Source organism: Prunus avium, chromosome 1, assembly GCF_965620075.1.
Source record: "Prunus avium chromosome 1, drPruAviu1.hap1.1, whole genome shotgun sequence".
Lineage (NCBI taxonomy): Eukaryota > Viridiplantae > Streptophyta > Magnoliopsida > Rosales > Rosaceae > Prunus > Prunus avium.
Window position 1 is genome coordinate 13,640,013 of NC_142284.1, and position 18,412 is coordinate 13,658,424.

Here is an 18,412-nt window from a genome sequence, read left to right on the forward strand (position 1 = left end):
GAGTCTTTGAACAACATAACAGCCATGATGCAGTGGCAAGTTAACAGGCAGTTCAGGAAAGACCGCGAGGCCGCTATGGCCAGGATTCCAAATCCTGACGCCGTAGTGCAACAGTTGGACCTTCCCTACGGTCCTCCACCAGGACTGGCATGGCCATATCAAGAGAATCCTCTTATTGCACAGATAGCTGGAGTACCGGGACCCGAAGAAATCCAAGCTGGACAGAGGGGCGGAGCCCTTCTAGCCCAAGAACACGAGGCCCCAGCCAGGCCAGAAGAGCTTGCACCAGTTCAGCTTCCCCAGAACCGGCCAGAACCACCTGCACCACAACCTGTGGCCCCACGAGATCAACCATTGCCACTTCTGCCTGAGGCGCCAGCCGTGCCACCCTACAGACCAAGAAGAATGGACCCCAATCCATTCCCTCCATTAGCAAGGGGCAGGAGAGGCAGATGGGGAATTAACCCTTTTGCCAACAATGACAGGAACAGACCGGGGGCAAATTGGAGAAACCATCTGGAGATTGAAGAAGAGGAAGAACACAGGGAGGAAGCTCTGCCCCGACCATACAGAATATAGCATAGGTTTGATAATGATCAGCCAGAACAGGGACGAAATCCACGTCCTGTCAATGCTTTGAATGACATGGGGGCACTACAGAGAATGATCAGAGAAATGATGGAGCCAGAGGCCAGGAGAGGAGAAAGGCCCACCTACAGAAAGCCGTACCCGGCTTACATAGATCAGATTCCTTTACCTGCAGGTTTCAAAGTACCAAACTTCACCTTATTTAACGGAGAAGATCCTCATGCTTCGTCCGTTGAGCACATAGGCAGGTTTTCTGTCCAGTGTATAGCCATAGAGAATAATCCTCTGTTAAAGCTAAGGCTTTTTGGGAATTCTCTCTCCGGACAGGCTTTCACCTGGTATACCAGTTTGCCAGCCAATTCTGTTCAAACATGGGAGCAAATGGAAAACATTTTTCATGACTATTATTTCAGGATCCAGCCAGAAGTCACCATCAGTGATCTTGCAGCTCTTAAGCAAAGCGAAGACGAACCCGCCCAGGATTTCATAACCAGATTCAGGAAGCTCAAGATGAAGTGCCGAATTCCCATGGAAGAAAGACATTTCATTCAGATGGCTCAGACTTCCCTCAAAATTTCATTGAGAAAAAGATTTGACGGGATGCTGTTCGGAGATCTGGCAGAACTGGCAGACAAAGCGTCCAAATATGAGGAACTGCTGAGGGAAGAACAGCAGAAGAGGAACTCTTCCAAAGGCACATACTACAAGTCCCCTTCTTCTTCAATTCATTTGATTGAAGTAAAATCAGAAGAAGACACAGATGGCTCGGAGGAAAGAGAGGTTGCAGTGGCAGAAATGGCAAAGTTAAAGCATCCTATCAGCTGCAAAGCTCTTACAAAGCCACCAAAGGACCAGAAGCCGCCACCATTTACAGGAGGATTTGTTCTAAACAAACCAACACAGAACAAGGTTTACTCTTTCGATCTAACCAAGGTCGATGCTCTGTTCGATGGAATGTTGGCACAAAAGGCAATAGAGACGCCTCACAAGCTGCCCAAACCAGAGGAGCTTAAGGGCAGGCAGTATTGCAGATGGCACAACTCTTGGAATCACTCTACTAACAGTTGTGTCGTGTTCAGAGATGTCATACAGGAAGGAATAACTGCGGGAAGATTGAAACTAGCAGAAAAACCACCTTCAGTCACCACAGATCCGTTTCCCCAACCTCAAGTTAACATGGTCAATTTAAATTGGCCAGAACGGAGGGAAGATGCCAGTTCCAGCAGAAGCAGGAGAACTACAAAGGAGAATTTTCAAAGGCCAAAGGCGACCATCTCGGCCGGGATAGTACTATGCAGTAAATGCAAGTGTGAAAGTGAGTTAGAAGTTACTCTGGACAGGCAGAAACAGCCCACACACAGCGTATTTGACCGGATTGGAACATCGCACCAGCAAGGCCTAGCTCCGACTCCTCCCAGAAACAGAGTCAGACAAAGGGATTATCTCAGGCCAGTTCAGCAAAACAGAAGAATGCCAGGACAACCTAAGGAGGAGATACCAATTAGGATGCCAGGAAATGACAAGCCTTTGGCAACTATCATAGAGGGAAGATGGTATTCCGTCGGAAAAAGCGGCAGACCAACCTTGGAATTAACCAGAACTCAGAAAAGAAGGGTTCAGAGGCAATATTCCACCTTCCTTAGAAACAGGAAAGATGTGCAGGTGTTGACAGAACCAAATTCTGCCAGGAGAAGAGAAGATCCAGAAACAATTCCTCAGGCAGAACAGACAAAACATAAGTCCCAAAAGCTGATAAAGACAGAATCCTTCATCTGTTCAACCTCATCCCCCGCCGATCAACCCAAACTTCAACAAGTACGAGAAGGGCCAGAACCTGTTCCAGAAGAAGAACAACAAGGCTGGACAGAAGAAAACGAGGAGGAACAGTTGGACTATGAGCCATCTGCAGATGATCAAGCTGGTTCCCTCGAAACAGGAGAACAAGGAGAATGGACAGAGGAGATGGAATACGATGGGGGATTAGATGAAGAAACCGAAGCTTTTGGGGCAGAATTGGAGAACTTGTTGCAAGGTGATCTTGGCATTAACATGGTATTTATCCTATCAGAGAAATTCAGGGCAGCAGAAGGACAATGAAGCACTCTAGAGGGAGACGTACTTTCGCAAGAAAGCTTCGAGTGCAGACTGACGGAAATAGAAGGAGCGCCAGAACAGCAAGTGCCTGCTGCCAGAACAGGCGGAACCACCATGAAACTAGTTGCAGAACAGCTTTGTTTCTCCAAACCAACCGAGGAAATGGCCAATCACCTCAGGCCTCTATTCATAACTGCAAACTTTGGAGGCATTCCTGTTTCCAAGGTAATGATAGATGGAGGCGCAGCCATTAACCTTTTACCACACAGACTGTTAAGTAAAATGGGCAGAACAGAAAAGGATCTAATTCCAACACGTCTGACCGTCACCAACTTTGCCGGGGGCATCACTAAGACTCATGGAATTTTGGACGTGGATGTCATTGTTGGGACCAAAAAGCTGAAAATTGCATTCTTTGTGGTGGACACTACTACTACCTACAATGCATTGCTCGGAAGAGACTGGATTCACCAAAGCCTCTGCGTTCCTTCTACTTTGCATCAGCAGCTAGCTCTTTGGCATGAAGAAGGTTACATGGAGATAGTAGAGGCCGATCCACGGCCATTTCTGCCTTCTGCCATGTGTTTTGAGGCAAGATACTATCACGATGACCTTGGTCCTTTCACTTTCTTTGGAGTCAACCAGAACGGCCTTTTGTTCTGAACCTCCAGAACTCCGATGTTTAGTCCCAATCAACAGGAAAAGGATCGAGCTGCAACAATCCGATCCATTACAAAAAGATTGTTGATATACTGGGAAGAAAAGAAACTCATTGTGCAGAATCCAGCCATTAATATGGCAGAATTCACGCATGAGAGCATCAAAGAACAGGAAGAGAGTTTACAGGAGGAAATATTGGACTTTGCACCATCAGCACTAGATGATTCCTTGCCAGAAGTGGAAGATCCATTACAGGAGATTAATCTAGGGACAGAAGAGGATCCAAGACCCACTTTCATTAGTGCACTATTGGAAGAACCGCTCAAAAACGAAATCATCGCACTTTTACATGATTTTAAAGACTGTTTTGCTTGGCATTATCACGAGATGCCAGGATTAGACAGGAAACTGGTAGAGCACAAGCTGCCTATCAAAGAAGGCTACCTTCCAGTTAAACAGGCCAGAAGAAGAATGTCCATGGAAACAGAATTAAAAGTCAAAGAAGAGATAGAAAGACTGCTTAAAGCAGGATTCATCAGGCCGGCCATCTACACTGACTGGCTAGCCAATATTGTGCCAGTTCTAAAAAGGAAAACAGGGGCAGTTAGGATCTGTGTGGATTACAGAAATCTGAATGAAGCATCCCCCAAGGATGAATATCCTATGCCTATGGCAGATATGCTAGTAGATGGAGCTGCCCAGAACCAAATGCTATCTTTCATGGACGGCAACGCAGGGTATAACCAGATCATGGTAGCAGAAGAAGATATCCACAAAACAGCTTTCATGTGTCCAGGGCACATAGGTGCTTTTGAATACACTGTGATGCCTTTTGGCTTACGAAATGCAGGAGCCACTTATCAAAGAGCAATGAATTCTGTTTTCCATGATATGATAGGACATTCTCTAGAAGTATATATAGATGATGTGATAATTAAATCCAAGGAAGCTGAAAGTCATGTGTCGGATTTGAGAAAGGCATTCCAAAGAATGAGACAGCATAAATTGAAAATGAATCCTAAAAAATGTATTTTTGGAGTGCAGGCAGGAAACTTCTTGGGTTTTTTGGTCCATCAAAAAGGCATAGAAGTCGATAAAAATAAAGCAAAGTCCATCATAGAAGCTCAACCACCTCGGAACAAGAAGGAACTGCAAAGTCTTCTGGGAAAAATTAACTTCCTAAGAAGATTCATATCCAATTCCGCGGGAAAGATTTAGCCCTTTTCTTCCTTGCTAAGGCTAAAACAGGAACAGATCTTCAAATGGGAGGAACAGCACCAACAGGCTTTTGAAGAAATCAAACACTATCTGTCAAATCCACCAGTTCTGTCCCCACCAAAGAAGGGCAGACCGCTCAAACTCTATGTGTTTGCGTCAGGAACATCTATTGGAAGTCTGTTAGCCCAAGACAACAACGAAGGGAAGGAGCAAGCGATATACTATCCGAGCAGAACTTTGACAGAAGTAGAAAGAAATTATTCTGTGATCGAAAGGCTTTGTCTGGCTTTATATTTCACTGCTATAAAACTCAGACACTACATGCTGCCATTTACCATTTATGTCATTGCCAAGACAGACCTAATCAAATATATGCTAACAAGGCCAATGCTAAGAGGCAGAATTGGGAAATGGACTCTGGCTTTGACAGAATTTGCTTTCAGATATGTCCCTCAGAAAGCTGTCAAGGGGCAAGCTGTAGCAGACTTCCTAGCCGATCATCCAGGAGAAGAAATCGAAAATATGGACTCTTTGGATATAGCAAATATAGATCTATTGACAAGAGCTCATGTTTGCCTTAACAATCCCATTTATTCGATTCATCTCACACCATGGAAGCTGTATTTTGATGGATCAAAAACTGACTTAACTTCCGGAGCAGGAATTGTTCTAGAAGAACCTTTGGGAGTCAGACATTGCTATTCTTTCCAGTTGGATTTCCAATGCACCAACAACAGAGCTGAATATGAAGCTTTAATCATTGGCCTTGAAATGTTGGTGGAACTAGGAGTCCAGTCTGTGGAAATTTTGGGAGATTCTATGCTTGTTTTGAAACAGATTGCTGGAGAATACAAATGTTTGAACCCTGCTCTAGCTGTCTATTTAGTAGCGGCTAGGAATCTGTTGACAGAATTCAGGGAAGCCACTTGGGAACACATCCCAAGAGAAGAGAACTTTGCAGCCAATGAACTGGCTCAAATAGCTACAGGAATACAAATCCCGGAAGATTGTGTGCAAAGGATTATTAGGGTAGGAAAGAAAAGTCTGCCATCTGTTCTGACCAGAGGAATGGAGGTAGATGTCAATTCTGCCATAATCACTGAAGATGATTGGAGAACTCCCATCATACACTACCTGCAATATCCAATTCTGCCTTCTGAAAAGAAAGTCAGAATCATGGCTTCAAATTATCTTATGTGGAATGAAGATTTGGTCCGGAAAAGCAAGGATGAAGTATTATTAAGATGCTTGGGAAAGAAAGAATACATGAAGGTCATGGGAGAAACGCATGAAGGGATATGTGGAGCACATCAAGGTGGAAGGAAAATGTGTTGGCTAATCAGAAGGTATGGTTATTTCTGGCCAACCATGATGAAAGATTGCATTAACTACTCCAAGGGATGTGAAGCTTGTCAAAGACATGGACCGATCCAGCAGGTTCCTTCGGTTCCCATGAACCCAGTAGTCAAGCCATGGCCATTCAGAGGATGGGCAATGGACCTCATTGGCAAGATTTATCCAGCCAGCAGCCAACAGCATTGTTTCATCATTGTAGCAACGGATTATTTTACCAAATGGGTAGAAGCCAAGCCTGTTAAGTCTACCACGTCTCAAGAAATCATCACTTTCATAGAGGAACAGATCATACAGAGATTTGGTATTCCAGAATCAATCACTACCGATAGGGGATCTTCTTTCATATCCGGAGATATGCTGAACATGGCAGAAGCGTTCAAATTTAAGCTACTCCAATCCACGCCTTATTATGCTCAAGCCAACGGACAGGCAGAATCAAGTAACAAAGTGATAATCAATATTATCAGGAAAATGCTTGAGAAGAATCCAAAGCAATGGCATGAGAAGCTGTCAGAAACCTTATGGGCATATAGAACTTCGAAAAGGGAGGCGACTGGTATGACTCCATATGCTTTGACTTATGGTCACGATGCAATTCTGCCTATGGAGATAGCAGTCCAATCCCTCAGAATTGCCCATCAAAACGAATTGGTTGGAGAAGACTATAACCAAGCCATGTTATTAGAACTGGAAGGGTTGGACGCAAGTAGGATTGATACCCTCAACAAACTCTTAGCAGGAAAACAGGCTGTGTCAAGAGCATACAACAAGAGAGTTAAAAACAAGAGTTTTGAAGAAGGAGAAATAGTCTGGAAAGCAGTTCTGCCCCTCGGAACACATATAGCTGGTTATGGAAAATGGTCACCAACTTGGGAAGGACCTTTCATAATTAACCAAGTCCTAGGATTAGGGGCGTACAGACTACAGGATCGAGATGGAGAAGTCCATACTGCGCCAATCAATGGCAAATGGTTAAAGAAATTCTATCCAACTATGTGGGATTCACAGGCTGTGCAGACAGATCCTGGGATAGAAAGACAACAACTTGAAACTGCTGTTTGATCTTGTTTTAAGTTTTAATTCGGTATTAGTATAAGCTTTTATTTCAGTTTGTCAAGAGAAATCGAAATTCCAAAAAATATAAATAAATAAACTTTCATTTTCAAATAGTCACTTTGGTGACTCAACCAGTTCATTACAATTCCAAAATTTGAATGTTAAAATCCTAGTTTTCTAAGGGTTTCCTGCAGACTCGTCTTCTTAATCGAAAGCTCTTTCTGAAGCAGTACTCCCTGATGGATTGAAGCCTCTGCAACTTCCAAAGCTGGCCTGGAGGCTGAAACCATGGTCTGCACCAGGAAAGTGGCCTTAGTCTTGGAGCTCAGTCCAGCACCCAGCCTGCGCTGTACCTCCCTGCGTTCTGCCAGCTGCTTTTGAAGCTCCTCAATCTGCTTCTCCAGCCTGTCTGCAGTAGCCTTGGCCTCTTTGTACCCCGAGACCATCTGATCCAGTTCTGCCTTCTGTTTTGCATAATCAGCCAAATTAGCGTCATGAGTTGTCTTGCAGAGTTCAGAAGTCTCGAAGGTAGGCTTGAGATCCTCATAGCGATCGCGAAGGTTAAGCACATCTCTGGCCAGGTTCAGACTTATCTCAAGAATTGGCCTAGGAGCCATGTTCTGCCTGTGCAGCAGGTCCAGATCTTTCATTAGTTGTTCTACAGCTTCCCTATTTTCCTCCAGTTCCAGCTCAGTAGATTGCCAGACCTTTACCCTCTCCATGGCCTCATCCACTGCTTTGAATTTGGTCTTGTTAGGGGTAGAACTGAGTTTATCCAGCCTGTCCAGTTGGGCGTCCAAGTCCATAGCCTCGAATTCAGCCAATTCTGGGTCAGCAAAGGAGGCTGTGATGGTTGAAACAGCACGGGATTGGACGGGCATCTGCAAAACCAAAACTGTGGATTAAAAAAGGGAGAAACAAAAGAAAAATTCATGACATGGTGAAAACTTACAGCTGCGAGAACAGGCTTCAAAGGGCTGATAACCACTGCCATGGCTCCTGCGGCTTCAGAAATAGTAGCAGTTAATTCTGCTTCAGATTCTGGGGTTGCAGCAGGAAGCTCCACCTGCTCCACAGGCCCCGAGGCAGATGGTTCTGCCAGGCTCGCAACCGGAAGTTCTACCCGTCCCACAGGTCCCGATTCTGCCAAAGCCTCCATATGCTCCCCAGACCCTAGCATTGCCTGTTCTGCTCGAGCTGTGACAGGGAGTTCTGTTTGTTCTACAGGCTCGAATGCAGGTTGATCGGTTGAAGCGGCTACAGGAACTTCTACCTGCTCCACTGGCTCTGAAACAGAAGGCTCTGGCTGTTCCTCAAATACTGGAGCTGCAGTAGAATGTTCAGCCTCCGTGTCCTCAAAGGCGGCCAGTTCTGAGCTAGTCAGCTCTGTCCGGGGAATGGCACGCTGTTGTTGAGCCAAGGCAATGCTCTCTGCGATCACCTCAGCCGGGATCTCCTCCTAAACAGACAAACAGAAATCAGGAGTTAGAAAAGAAAAGCAGAAAGAGCATGTCTACAAATGACCAGAATTCAACCCCACCTCTTCGTCGAGATCTTTCCCTTTCGTTTTTAGAGTTTCCACTGCCGTTTCTTGTTGCCCCTCTTTTTCAACAGCCTCAAAAGCTTCTCTCAGCTCATCATCAGTCCCAGAGGCTTCATTCGGATTGGCGGCAAACTCTTCTGTCTCATCAGAATCGATCTCACGCCTCTTCCTAAGTCTTTTAGACCTGGTGCGAGGAGGAGGAGGAGGGCTTTCAGCTGCATAAAAGAAGCAAGTATTAGAAGAAAGAGCAAGGCAGAACAGGTCAAAAGGAAGTGGGACCTAAACACAAGGACCCTACCAGAAGTTTCAGACCGGGCAACGCTGCCCTGAGCAAAAGTACTCTCTTTCCTTTTCTTTCCAGCAATTGGACTGGCCACGGCAGGCTGTTCTGCCAGATCTTCATCCTCCTCACCAGAAGGAGGCTCTAGGTCCCCAGCAGCAATGATAGAACTGACTATATGAAAAAAAAAAATTTGAAGTCAGAACTAAACACAGTATAAGGAAATAAAAGGAACAGGGTAGATCGAAGCTTACCAAACATTGCTCCAGCTTGAGCCGTCTGTTCACCAATGATTTTCTTCATGGAGGGGTCTGATACAGGCAGAATTGATTTGTCAGACAAAGTATAAACGACAGAACAAGAAATGGCAGACAGAACGAAGAATTTACCTTCTATGATCTGATCATTGACATCTTGAATAGTCTTAACTGTGAATTTTCTGGCCTCAGCCTCGCCAAACACATTTCCACAGGCCCAGCCCTCAAAAAGCACCTTGACTGCAGCAGCCGAAGCAGGCATCCCTCGAAACCTGGCCTTCCACCAAGCATCAAAATCGGAGGAACTGGATGAATTCGGCTCCCAGGATGGATAAAGACCATCCAGACTGTTATTGATTTTATTAACTGCACAACGAGCATCCTTGTGCACCTCCAGATTATCTGAATCTCTCCAGGACGAGGCTCGATTGCAACTTCGATAGTATTTGAACGGAATGACCTGTGGACAGCAAAGTTGTCGTGCACAGAAATTGGGATGGTAGACTTCTGCCCCCAGATGATAGCTTGGTGGCTTCCCACCTCCATGAGGCAGATCCCTCAGCAAGGCTACACTCAGAAATATCTTCCTGTATTCTGTCCTGGCAGCTTCGTCTTCTGGCTCCTTTTCAAAAAGCCGGTGCCCAGGCTGGAACCAAGGATAGGTTCTTCTGATCACCACTTGCCATTGAGCCGCGGAGCGCTTAAGACAGTGTCTGAACCACATCAGGTATTCGTCAATGGAACGCTTGGGCACTTCTGCCGACATCAGAGGGAGAGCCAGAACCTGCTTTTCAGGCAGAACTAGATCAGGAAACCGGAACTCTGGAAAATACACCTGCAACCAGACCTGGATCATCCAAAACGAGCCAGGAGCAGATAAATTCAGGGGATTCTCCGTTGTGGCAGTATGCAGGTTCTTGAAAAGGTGAGCCAGAACTGACGGCCCAAGTCCAACGTCGGTATGGTTGTGTAAAGCTTCTGCCAAATGCCTATACTCAAGCAGAACAGCAGAAGAACGATTGGGGAACACAAATCTGTTCAGCCAATACAGAAGGAATAGCATATGCTGCTGATCCTTGTCCTTCTCCACACTGAATTTCCTCAGAAAAACAGAAAAGGAGCAGTTCTGATTGATAGTGGCAGGAGAGACAGTGAAAGGCTTGGCTAGCTTCTCCTGGTTCCTCCTACGATGATAGTCTCCAACAGCATCCACAGGACGTCCATGGGGCCTAAACCCAAAGATCTGAGCCATGTCCAGCAGAGTTGGCGCCATTGGACCCACACGGAAATCAAACGTGTTGCTGGCAGAATTCCAGAAACATAGGGCAGCAGCAAGCAGGTCCTCATCCCGGTTGATGGATTGCTTAGACAGAAGAATCGCATCATAAATTCCTGCCCGCCTCCAGTGAGCTCCAAACTTGGGAAGAAGTTTGTCAATCCAGTCCGCCCACTTCACAGGACTATTCCTTACTTCACTGGACGGAAATGAACGACTTAAATTCTTACTGACCCAAGAATAAGAGGAGAGGGCAGAGTTCCCTTGGTAACATAGAGGTGCTTCGGCATCCTTCTTAACCAACTCTGCCATCTCAGCTGGGACAGGACCAAACCAGCGAGGTCCCACAGTCAGAGTACTGTCAAACAAGTGAAGGACGTTTTCGTCCAATTTTTTCTGAACAAAAGGGTGAAGTCTGCTTCGAACTTCCATGGCGTGAGCGTCGATTCCACTCCCGGTGATGTAGTCTAGAGGAACCGAGGAGGAAGCACTGTGGGCACGAGTCCTTGGAGAAGACATTTTCTGGGTTTACAGGCTAGGAACGAAAAAGGGTTTAGGGATTGAACGAAGCAAAGGGAAAGGATTCTGACAAAAACCGAGAAAATTGAACTCTGAGAAAGCTAGGTTTTGAGATGAACAGGAACTGGAAATTTCAAATTTCTTTTAAAGGACTCAAAATCGTGGGAAAGGGAAGACAAGACGCCAGCTGAAAGCTAATAGTGACGAGCTAGTGACCAGCTAGTAACTGACCGGTTTCCCACGAAGTCTAGGTAGGTGGACGTGGCAGACAGGGGGCGTTTTAAACTGGCGCGCACAAATTAATAGCCGAAAACATTAAATCTAAAAACCGGTTGATAAACGGTTCAGATTTAATGGGGGCATTGTTTGGGCCCAAATTTAGCACGCCAAAAACAAAAGCCCACACCATCTCCTAGGCCGCTTGTATCAGACGACCTCAAGCCCATCAGCACGACCCAGCCCATTAAATGAGTGGACAGGCCAAAAACACGGCCCAAAACATTAAAGGGCTTGTGAACAATAGGAATCAGAAAAAAACTTGGGCCTCGAAGAAATCCAAAGTTAGGCTCAAAAGCAAACTAGACTCAAGCTGGCCTTCAAAACGGAACAGCCCCACGTGATCCCTGACTTGGAGGAGTCAATAATTTCGGCTGAAAACTGGAAATAAAACAGGAGCAGGTATAAAAGAAGAAAAAATCTAAAGTAGCTTGCTGCCAGAAGATTAGAGCCCGCTTAGTTTATCTAAAAGATATTCTGATATTTTGGAGGAATACCATTTTCGAGGATAAGCAGACTCTGTTTTTATAAAAAGAGAGATAAGCGGGAAACATGAAACTGTCCAAAAGCTGAGAGCCAGCCATCTCCAAGGCTCCAGACCTTTTGCAGAAGCAGGTGGAATGGAAGAACAGGCAGGGCACTCCATCAAAAATACAGAAGTGGTCACCTCAGGAACTAATCGTTGAGTGCTTACTCGCCAGAAAATGGATAGAACCCCTGTTTATTTCATTTTAAAAATTAAAAGATCTTTTGATTACTTGCCGCCCATTCTCGGAGGAACACTTCCTATATATACAAGAGAGGGTGAATAGAGCAAGGGACAATCAATCAACCAATCAACCAAAACTCAGTCAAAAGACAAACACTCAAATGATCACTTGATCACAAAATCCTAAACAAGTTCCAACAGACTTCGAGCCTGAAATATTCAAAAGCTTGCCAACAAGCTTGCAGAATCATCCTGTCTTCTCCCAGCAAAGACAAGTTTAAATCGCTACCTCTGGTTTGAATCCCAGTTCACTAGTCAACAATAACGAGATTTCTCTCGTTACAAATTTGGTTTAGTACAAGCCAAGTGTTGCGTAGATACAGCTGCACCAAAATGGATTCAGTTGCATCCTCAACTTGTGATACTCGCAAGTGCACGAGCCGTTTGGTAGTATAGCATATGTAAGTGCGAGGTCGATCCCACGAGGATTGGTGATTGAAAGATCCAATTCATTTTTCCTACACAAAACAGAAATGAAAAAGAAAGGAAATAAATAAAACAAGGAAGAAAGAAATAACTAACTCAAGCAGATAAGTTCCCAAGTTCAATTAGATTAATGGATTGATTCTAGCTAAAGTATGATTAAGCCATGGTGTGTGGTCATAACCTTGTGTTCCTAATTCCCTAATTTGATCATTTGTTGTCTAACCTAAAATTAAGCATTAGGAACCCATTAAGCATAGAAGAACATTTTAAACAACCAAGTATGTATCTAATCCCTGTTGTCGAATGTCCATACATACTCTTCCTATTCATAGTTCAATTCGAATTAAAGCATGGTGTCTACTCTTAATTCAAACCAAGATAGCTAACATGCAAGCCTAAATGGTGATCAATCATTTAAACTAGCATATTAACTTATAAGCATAATGAATAAGAACAAAAACCATAATTGAAACTTGGAAACTAATCAAACTTGAAACTAAAGAAAAGAATTTACATAACAATGAAAATTAAGTAGAACTTGGAAAAACTTAAGGAGAATTTCAGCACAAAGATCTCATTATAACAATTGAAAACTAGAAAGAAAAACTAAGAGAATTTGAGGGAGAGAAGGGAAGGGAGCTCTAGAGAAGTGTTTGAGAGCTCCCCCCCTTGGGGTGTGTTTACAAGCTTGGGAAACCTCACTATATATAGGCCTAAGGAAGCTGAAAATCTGAATTAAGTATGGCTAATGCATACAACACTTGTTTTATAAAATCTGAAATGGTTGATGCACTTCACTAATAAATCCCACCAGCAGCCCTAGCTCATCTTCATGTCACCATGACCAAGCTTCCAACCAGAAATAATAGCTCATCCTGAGGTCAGCATGACCAGCAACTTCAAGGGCTTACGAATTGGGCTTCCCTTAAGCAAATTAAGACTTTAAGCACTCAAACTTGAAGTTCAGAATGTCTTCTTTCCAGCCATATATCATTTGGGCCAATCCAAGGTCGGAGGAGGAAGTTAAGGCCAAAACAAATTGCTAACTCATTTTGCGCGCTGATAAAATCCATCCTGAGCATGGTTCTGTGTTTGCTAGGTAACAGACTCCATATTTATCCAATGGGGCTGAATTTTGGATATGTTATAGTATACACCCATTGGAACAACTTTCATGAAGAATGTGGCCTCATCCGAGCTATGTAGGTTGCTGAAACAAAGCTTGCAATATGACCTACGAAACTGGGCTAGCAGGGGACTGTAGCCAAAATTGAGTTTGTCTTTAAGCTCTTCATCCATTCATCCAAATTAGGCCCTAACATGCATGGATTGCATCATTTACTATCCAAAGCCCTCATTATTACCTAAAGCTCAATGAACTGAAAGATAAACACAAAAAGGATTAAAAGCACAAGTTTAACTAAAAAACATAACCAAATCATAAGCTAGAAGGGTACAAAATGATATACAATTATGAACCGATCAAATACCCCCAAACCTAGATTTTGCTAGTCCTCGAGCAAAACAACACAAAACAAAGTTAAAAACAAAACAAGAAGTTAACTAGACCACTTTCGTAGGTAACTCGATTGCATTGAGCGAATGCAACAAGCCTTTAAACCTCTAGGCATCCCTAGTAGGAGGAGTTGTGTCTCCTGAGGGTTTAACAGTTACGATACCCACAAACGTTTTTCTAACTCTACAAAACAAAATGGTTAGAAAACTTATTAGATTTGTTAGTTCTTAAGCAAAACCAAAACCAAAAACAAACATAAAAATAAAAACAAAACACAAAACACAAAAAACAAAAAAAAACAAAATCAAAATAAAAACTCAAAACAATCTTTCCGAACATTTTGTGAAGAGAAATGACTCATACACATGACTTAAACGTTTTAACAATAAAAGCTCAATTTTAAACATTATTCACAAAGCGGCAAAGTTCAAAACATAATATGCTCAAAGTGTGGTAGTGTGATAGCCAAATGCAACAAATTCCCCAATCTTAGTTTTCACACAATTTCAAAAATCATACAAAGCACAAGTTCAACTTCAAATCTCACCAAAGTTGTCCTCTCACAAAGGAATCACTCGGAAGAGGGCTATAATGCAACACTCAGTTATAAACATGAGATTAGAGTTAAACCATAAAGACTTAACTCGAAATAGAAAGATGAAGAACTTGCATTAATATGATCTCAAGAAGGATGCCAAACACTTAAAAGTAGAAAAATGAATGCAATTCAACCACATGACATTTAAGATCAATTTAGGTCTTTATTATAGGTTGTAATGGGGTCAAGGGTGTAAGGTGAGTGAGAAATGAAAGGTATGGATAATACAAAGTCCAAGGAACTCACAATGTAAGAGCATAAAAAAAAATTGTTTACAAGACTTGGAATCATCACGATTAGATTTTTTTTCTTTTACATGATCAAAACTCCTTATACCTTCATTTACAATGATTTAAACTCCTTTCCAAACACCAATGAAACCCAAAAACAAAATTTCATTCAACTACCATTTAATCATAACTTTTTTCTTTTCTTTTCTTTCACCAATTGTGTGATTTTCTTTTTTTTCTTTTTTTCTTCTATGTAATATCCCTTCCCAAACTTAGCATGAAAAACACATCCGAATTAGAGCTCATGAGTTCCTTAGAAAGGTAAATATTTGTTTTTCGGGCTAAGGCGAGCAAATATAATTGGTAAAATGAAAGAAAAGGTTTACATGTAGGCTCAAAATGGTTAACAATGGAAAATCATGCTTAAGCATGCATAAGGTTAGCTTGAAAGGCACAAACGATCCAAAGAAGGCCTTAATATCATTTCTTTAAATGTCATGAAATCAAATTGCATAAGAATGAATGACTTTTAAGTGTTCAACCAAATCAATGAATAATGAGATCAAACAACAACTTTGATGACAAGAAAATAAGAGTATGTGTATAACACTCATGAAATGAAGCACAAGGCTCAAAAGCTCACATTATATGGTTATATAAGTCTAATTTATGCTTGATACAATTCTTTGGGTCATGCAAATCCTTTAATTGGAAAATTATGAAACAAATGGCAAGTGCAAAGAAGGTTTCGAACATATCATGCTAGAACGATGCCAAATTAATTAATTAATGAATTATTTTATTTTATTTATTTTACAAGAAGAATTTACAAGGAACAAAAAAATAATAATAATAATAAATAAATAAATAAATAAAATTCAATTTTCATTTAAGTCATGCAACATTTATCACAATCTCATCAAATGTGTTCGGAAAGTGACTAAACAAGATTCAAAACAAGAAAGAAATTTAAATTTTTTATTTTTTATTTAAAATTTTTTTAAGAAAAACCAAGTTTACTTGCTAAACTCCAATACCCCCAAACCTAGAAATGAGCATTGTCCTCAATGTTTAAAAATTAGCCACAAACAATGTCATAACAACAAATGAAAGGTATTAAAGCAAATAAAAAAAATCACAAAATCACAAAAGAAAACAAAAACAAAACAATTATAAAATAAAAATTACAACACAAACAAACAAACAAACAAAAAATAAAACAGTAAACCCTAATCACACAATTCTGAAACCCAAAAAAATTTTGAAGCCCAAAGCCCACAATTTCGAAACACAAACCACGGTGAATTTAACCCACTTTGAAACCCAAACTAAAGTGAAACCCGACCCACAATTTGTTTTCATTTCCGGCTTTTTATTATTATTTAGTTTTGTAAAAACAAACTATCGAACCGTGACAGCAACACAAAGAGCGGGATTTTAACATGGGTCATGATGTCTCGGTTCAGTGTAAGGGACCAACAGACAGGGCGAGACACGTGTCGACGCATAGAGGCGCCGCAGACTCCACAAGCAAAAATTACGGGCTCATGGAAAGGCGCGAAGACTTTACTGAACGCGTTCGTTCAGAAAAGACACGTCGTGATAAATGAGTTGGGTATGGTTGGAAGGCGAGAAGGTTGTGGGACTCAAGGAATGCTGGAGATTCAGAAAATGCTCAGATGCTGTAATGGCTAGGGTTTGTCAAAGACTAAGTCTATAAGAAAGGGTGAAAAAAAAACGCAAACTCAGAAACACACAAAAGAGAAAAGAAAGAAAGAAGAAAAGAGAGTGAGAAATCAAATGGCCTCTAACTACCCATTTTCGTTGGATCTCAACCTAGCTCCACCGACTCAGACACGAGGCCAAGCAGCGGCACCAGTATGGATGCCCTACTTTGCTTCCGCACGGGGGCCTGTGACAGTAACTGACTCAATACTCCTAGACAACGATGTTGCCATTGGAGTGGCTAGAAATTTAGTGACTCCTAAAGATATACGTGTTCTGGGGACAAGGGATGACAACCGGGTCGTGAGCGATGCCCTGGCACTGAGCGTGCAGAGTACAGCAACAGTCGCAAGTTTGGGTCATCGCCTACTTGCGAAGTCCCATGAGGTAGAGGTGCTCAAAGCTCAGTTGGCGGCGGAGCGAAGTATGGTTGAAGATTGTCAGAGTGCTATAAAAAGCTTGAAAAGGGAAAGGTCAAGGATAGTGGAGGTGAATCGACACCAGCTAGAAGTATTGCGGGACGAGAATAAAAACCTATCAAAGATGGTAGAGTTGTATTCTCGCGACATGCGAAAGCAGCTGGAGGACCTAGACCGACCGGGTAAACGCAAGCAAGCAGATCGTGAGAGTAGTTACGCTCAAGCTAAGATTGCGATCTTTGGGAGCTCAAGTGGTGAGCCCCAAGAGGCTGTGCATGAAGCCCAGGAAGAGGACAGCCAGAGGGCCAAACTCAAAGCTCCAATGGTCGAGACACCGAGCACTGTGAAGAAATGACTTCTACTGCATTATTGATGTTTTTATTTTAATTTATTTTATTTTTTTGGTTGTTTTTGTCTTTATTTTGTTTTGGAAATAAAAGAGTAAATTTGCAGAAGGAAAAAGAAAACGGAAAAGAAAGCACACTTTCCAAACTTAAATCAAACGAAGACGACAAACGGAAATGGAAGCACAGTTCCCTAACTAAAATAAAATAAAGATGATAGCCGAAAGGGAAAGGCAAAAACACAAAGCTCTAGAAAATGAAAGTAACGGGCAAAACAATAAAACACCAGAAAACACGGAAAAAAGAAAAGTAAAGTGAAAGTAAAGGTGCTCCCCCTTGAAGCGATTAGGTCGAGCATGCCCGGGAAATCCGAAATGGTGTTGGCACCTTCATCAGCATATGTCTATTTAAAGCACGCCTCTACAAGCGGATGATACCCAGCATTTCTTCCTGCAAACTCAAGGAAAAACATCAAAAAATCCAGAAACAAAACAAATGGCATCCTCATGCACTCACCTTGATGATCTCAACCTTGAGCTCTCACTTGCACCACCGAATGCCCAGACAAGGGCTCCTCCAACTCCTGTCTTCCCAAACTCCACATATCATCACGGCACGGCCTCAAACTTTGCTGAGGCAATACCGAACTTTTATGAGGCACTGTCGAACAGAGCAGTGCTGCTAGGAGGCATGATTAGCAGCAAGCTCACTCCAACAGATCATCTGCATGTGGCACAGAGGTCTGATAAGGCAGCGGTAGAGGAGTCCCACAATTTAACTGTGCTCCACGCGGTCTCCGCTACCAATTTGGGCATGCGATTACTGGCGAGGACAAGGGAGTGTGCCGCGATGAGCGAGGAAATAGCTTCCTTGAAGGCTATGGTGGCGGACTTGCAGAAGCGGCTCTACTGTGCCAATCTGCACGTGGAAGCACTGCAGAGGAAAAATGAGGATCATGTCGAGCTGCTGCAGATTCTGCAAGTAAGAGAAAATAGAGGCAAGCCATGATGATGATGGAGATGAAGAAGATGAAGAAGATGATGAAGAAGATGATGATGATGATGTTTTTTATTTTTATTGTTTTTATTTTTGTTTTTATTTTTATTTTTTATGCAATGTTTGAAATAAAAATGTGTTTTAACACTCAGAAATAAACTAACTAACCATACCACGTAAATAAATAAATAAACTAACATAACACACAAAAACAGAAACAAAACAAAAACAAAGACTCAACAGAAAAGAAAATAAATAAAAAACTT

At 42.5% G+C, this 18,412-nt stretch overlaps 3 protein-coding genes across 3 annotated transcripts; 2 read left to right on the top strand and 1 right to left on the bottom strand.

Annotated features, from left to right (window-relative positions):
- The first annotated feature begins 2,844 nt into the window (after positions 1–2,844).
- On the top strand, positions 2,845–3,345 carry LOC148297367 (uncharacterized). Its single transcript, XM_088246641.1, has one exon. The coding sequence runs from the start codon at positions 2,845–2,847 to the stop codon at positions 3,343–3,345; it is 501 nt and encodes a 166-aa protein (XP_088102767.1).
- Positions 3,346–3,360: 15 nt separating this feature from the next.
- LOC148297368 (uncharacterized) lies at positions 3,361–5,899 on the top strand. Its single transcript, XM_088246643.1, has 3 exons — positions 3,361–4,254; positions 4,591–5,793; positions 5,855–5,899. Exons 1-3 carry the CDS (start codon positions 3,361–3,363, stop codon positions 5,897–5,899), a joined length of 2,142 nt encoding a protein of 713 aa, XP_088102769.1.
- A 1,234-nt stretch (positions 5,900–7,133) lies between these two features.
- Positions 7,134–7,853, bottom strand: LOC148297369 (uncharacterized). The gene has a single exon (XM_088245718.1). The coding sequence runs from the start codon at positions 7,851–7,853 to the stop codon at positions 7,134–7,136; it is 720 nt and encodes a 239-aa protein (XP_088101844.1).
- Between the last annotated feature and the right edge of the window lie 10,559 nt (positions 7,854–18,412).